The sequence below is a fragment of the Echinococcus granulosus genome (assembly GCF_000524195.1).
Source record: "Echinococcus granulosus chromosome Unknown EG_S00026, whole genome shotgun sequence".
NCBI lineage: Eukaryota > Metazoa > Platyhelminthes > Cestoda > Cyclophyllidea > Taeniidae > Echinococcus > Echinococcus granulosus.
This window is the reverse complement of record NW_020170406.1, coordinates 136,658-140,134: the sequence shown is the minus strand read 5'-3', so window position 1 is coordinate 140,134 and position 3,477 is coordinate 136,658. Positions and strand designations below refer to the sequence as shown.

The 3,477-nt window shown below is 43.5% G+C and overlaps 1 protein-coding gene across 1 annotated transcript; it reads left to right on the top strand. All coding sequences in view use genetic code 11, as the record gives it.

Annotated features, from left to right (window-relative positions):
• Positions 1-523: 523 nt before the first annotated feature.
• On the top strand, positions 524-805 carry EGR_04264 (hypothetical protein; the record flags this gene model as incomplete). Its single annotated transcript, XM_024493513.1, has 2 exons — positions 524-629; positions 708-805. 2 exons carry the CDS (start codon positions 524-526, stop codon positions 803-805), a joined length of 204 nt encoding a protein of 67 aa, XP_024352021.1.
• Positions 806-3,477: the final 2,672 nt, after the last annotated feature.

Sequence of the window (3,477 nt, the reverse complement as noted above, 5' to 3'; positions counted from 1 at the left end):
GAAAACCTAGTAAAGGAACGAGGGTTGTGTCGCCTCCCCACTTTTCCTACAAACTCCAAGGATATACGTGGCAGCTTTCACTCAAACCCTAAGTTGATCAAAGGAGTTTTTTACGTCACTTCGAGAAGATTTTGCCCATTTTCGCCTAGGTCTCCTTATTTGAACCCTTTAAGCCACCGATGGGGGGGGGGAGGGAAGTGGGATGCTAATGCCCGTGTCTCTGATACCCAGGGATCGTGGATATTCCCCTAGTGAACACTTAAGGGCTGGTATTAATGAAGCTCGTCTGGAAACGCACATTGTCTACAGACAGTAAACAAGGCCAACGAGAATCAAATGTTCAAAATACAGGTTGGAACTACATCAAAAATGACTCGCAATATTGGCATTCACATATTTCATTGGACCAACAAGTTGAGTCTCTCTAAGGCACAGTCATCTACCTTGCAAACAATGAAGCGAAAGCCCTCTTAAGAAAGCAATTTTTTTGTGTGAGACGAATCGGAGTGACTGCCACGTGATCATGCTTGCGAACATATTATTACTGTCTCTTGTGGGTAGCCTCAGTTGGCTTCCCTCCACCAATCATTATTACCATCACCTCACCATAGCTAGCATCAGACCTACAGGTAAGAGATAATTAAACCACAGGTCTCCTTTTGAATTAAGCAACCATGCCCTTCAATTTAATTTTACTCTCTCCACAGCCACCTCAAAGGACATCTGGTTTTCCGCCTCTACCTCCTCAAAAAAACGTGTGTTTTACCAACTCTTCTGTCCAGCCTACAGTGTTCGACTTCAATAATATATTACAACAGATGAACAATATATCATTTCAAGTAGCTCCCATAACCCGGGCCATAGGTTCTCCTTGTTAACAGCAGTAATTTTTAATGGAAACGGCGTTTTGGCTGATCTTGACAGCTAAGCAGCTGGAAGTCATTCCGCATTGGAGCACACATGTCACTGCTTAATTTCATTGATAAGTTTGCTACAAGACGAGTGGGTCACAAGGCATAGTCATTGTACTTTTGATAATTAAGAATTAGTGCCTTCGTCAAATAGCTAATTTGAAGTGTGTTGAGCTGGCTCAAACGACTCCAACTTCGAAGTAGATCACTTTCTATTGGAGAAATGAAGTTTGTGTCTGCGACCACAACGGGCTCCAAAATGAGGCGGGTTCTTTCAGCTTATGCCTTTATAACGTCTCTTCAATATGTAAAGAAAATTTTCTCATAAACTCTATTTTTTCTGATCGTGAGCACGTAGTGGTAACCGTGGCTAGGATGTCTGAAATCCTATCAAGTACGGCATAAAGTGGAAGGCAATCTGCAAAGAAGAGAGGCAGGTAAATCACCAAGCCCGTGTCACTCATGCACTTCAGCTAATAAATGGCAAGTCTTCTTAATTCATAGTTGGGGTAGTCCTAAAAATTTCGCTTGACAGTTGTTAACCTTACTGACAGGCATCATATGTGATTTTTTTCTCAATGTGACTTTGAATTGTATGCATGCCATTCCTCTGATACCTTCAAAAGTACTGAATTTTCGTCAAAAACATCAACCGTTTCTTTAACTTCAACCAAAACAGGTGTCAGTTTGGATCATGAGCGAAAAGTCGATGTCGAAATGCAGTCGAAATCACAGGGAGGTTGATAACTACATTCTTTTTCTTTTTTTTTTCAATGGTTAACCTAGTGAAGAGAAACTATTACCACGAGTTGTTTCCACGTGTGCACTACAATTTCGCATCCATCCATTTCTTTTGCCTTCCACCCCAGGGGTGTAATTGAGGTTGGTGAGATAGACGACTGGGCGGGACTGAAATGGGGGAAGCATGGCAAGAGGAGATGATTGACGAGCATACGAGGCAGTGGATTCCCACAGCATCGTTTGCAAAGAAGACTTTATTGTTCATCGTTCGAAAACCGCAAAATGATGGTTAAGGCAGAAGAGTGTCCAAGGAAAGCGCTAAGCATGACGTATCAAAGACGAAACGTTGCGTTTAGGTTGCATGTGTGACTACGCGGACTTATCGGACACTTGAAACGATCTCTTCGTCAGGGCCCACCAGCCTTCCGGTCTAATACCTCTTGTGAAGTCTCCAGAGAGGCCATGGAGATTCTCTCACCTATCCTCTTCTGCACTACATTCTCTAAATTCCACTTCATATTTTTAGGTTGTCGAGGCAACTTGCAAGATTAGTGGGTGGCAGCGAGTTTATTTGGAGCCCAATTTAGGTAACGGGAGAAAATTATGGCCGCCTTTGCTTTCAGTGCGTTAGTCCGCAATTTTGGAAAGCGTCTGTCCATTACTCAGGTCTGCGGTTGTTTAGGCGTTTTGCACCTAGGTAGAAACGTATAGCCTCTATTGTTACACGAATGGACAATCGTGACTCGTGGATTGAATTGACCTTGCATATCCAAAGGGCAGAGTTCATGTGTGTGGGTGGGGAGGTGTTTGACATATTATTGCGGCACCATGATCTTGCCTTGAGGCAATTTTGCCCTTCATTCGGTTGCATACTGAATGGACAAGACCATAAAAGACCTCACTGGCTTGGCTGCGGGAGGGCAAATGTTAATGAGGAATTAGCGATTACAGTGGTCCTCTTTGAATGACTGTAATAGAGTTTACCCTCAATAGAATGGGGAAGGATGTAACGCCATCTTGCTGAAACATACATCAAGCAACCAAAAAGTGGTGCGGTTTTGGAGTAGCCCAGAGCAACGACTTGCTGTAGCTTGTGGGAACTTGCAAAAATGAATGCACCACGAAGCATAGGTAGATTGGATCCACATTTCCTCTTCAGCTTAATCGGTCTTCACACCAGGGAATGTTGGTTGAACCTGGTGGATGTGATTTGAGAGTGGCAACTTGAAGGAGCTATAGGAGCTTCTCACCAAATTTGTAGGATGGCACTGGGAGAAGTTGCTGTGTACGGTAGCAGAACCTACCACCTAGAAGATGGTTAGCACATGCATCACCGTAAAGGAGACCCTCTGTCAGGGATAATGATGTACCCCAATTCAGAAGGGAGTGCCCTGGAGACTACTGGGCAGAGGTCCTGCCCACTTGCATTGGCAGATTACATCAGGATTCAAAGACTATCCACTTATTTTCCATAGCTTTCATATTAGTTAATAAAGAAGTACCGTTCATGTCAGAGGATTCATTGGTTAACCAATTGATTGGTATGTTACCCATCCCACTTCATCGTCAGAAAACTGAACCTGCTTTGTGGGTCGTAGACCACAGGTGCAATTGCCCATTAAGAATTAACCAGTTGCCAGGAGCCAAATCCCACTTACCACCTAACTACATTTATCCATTTATCAATCTATTTATCCTCACCAGAAACAGTCGGGACTATTAAATCGGTTGAAGAAAAGTCCTCTCCTTACTTGTACAGGACCCCATACTCAAACCATCATATGTTGCACCGCCTCAAACCTCACCTTTGAGAAGATCGCATACC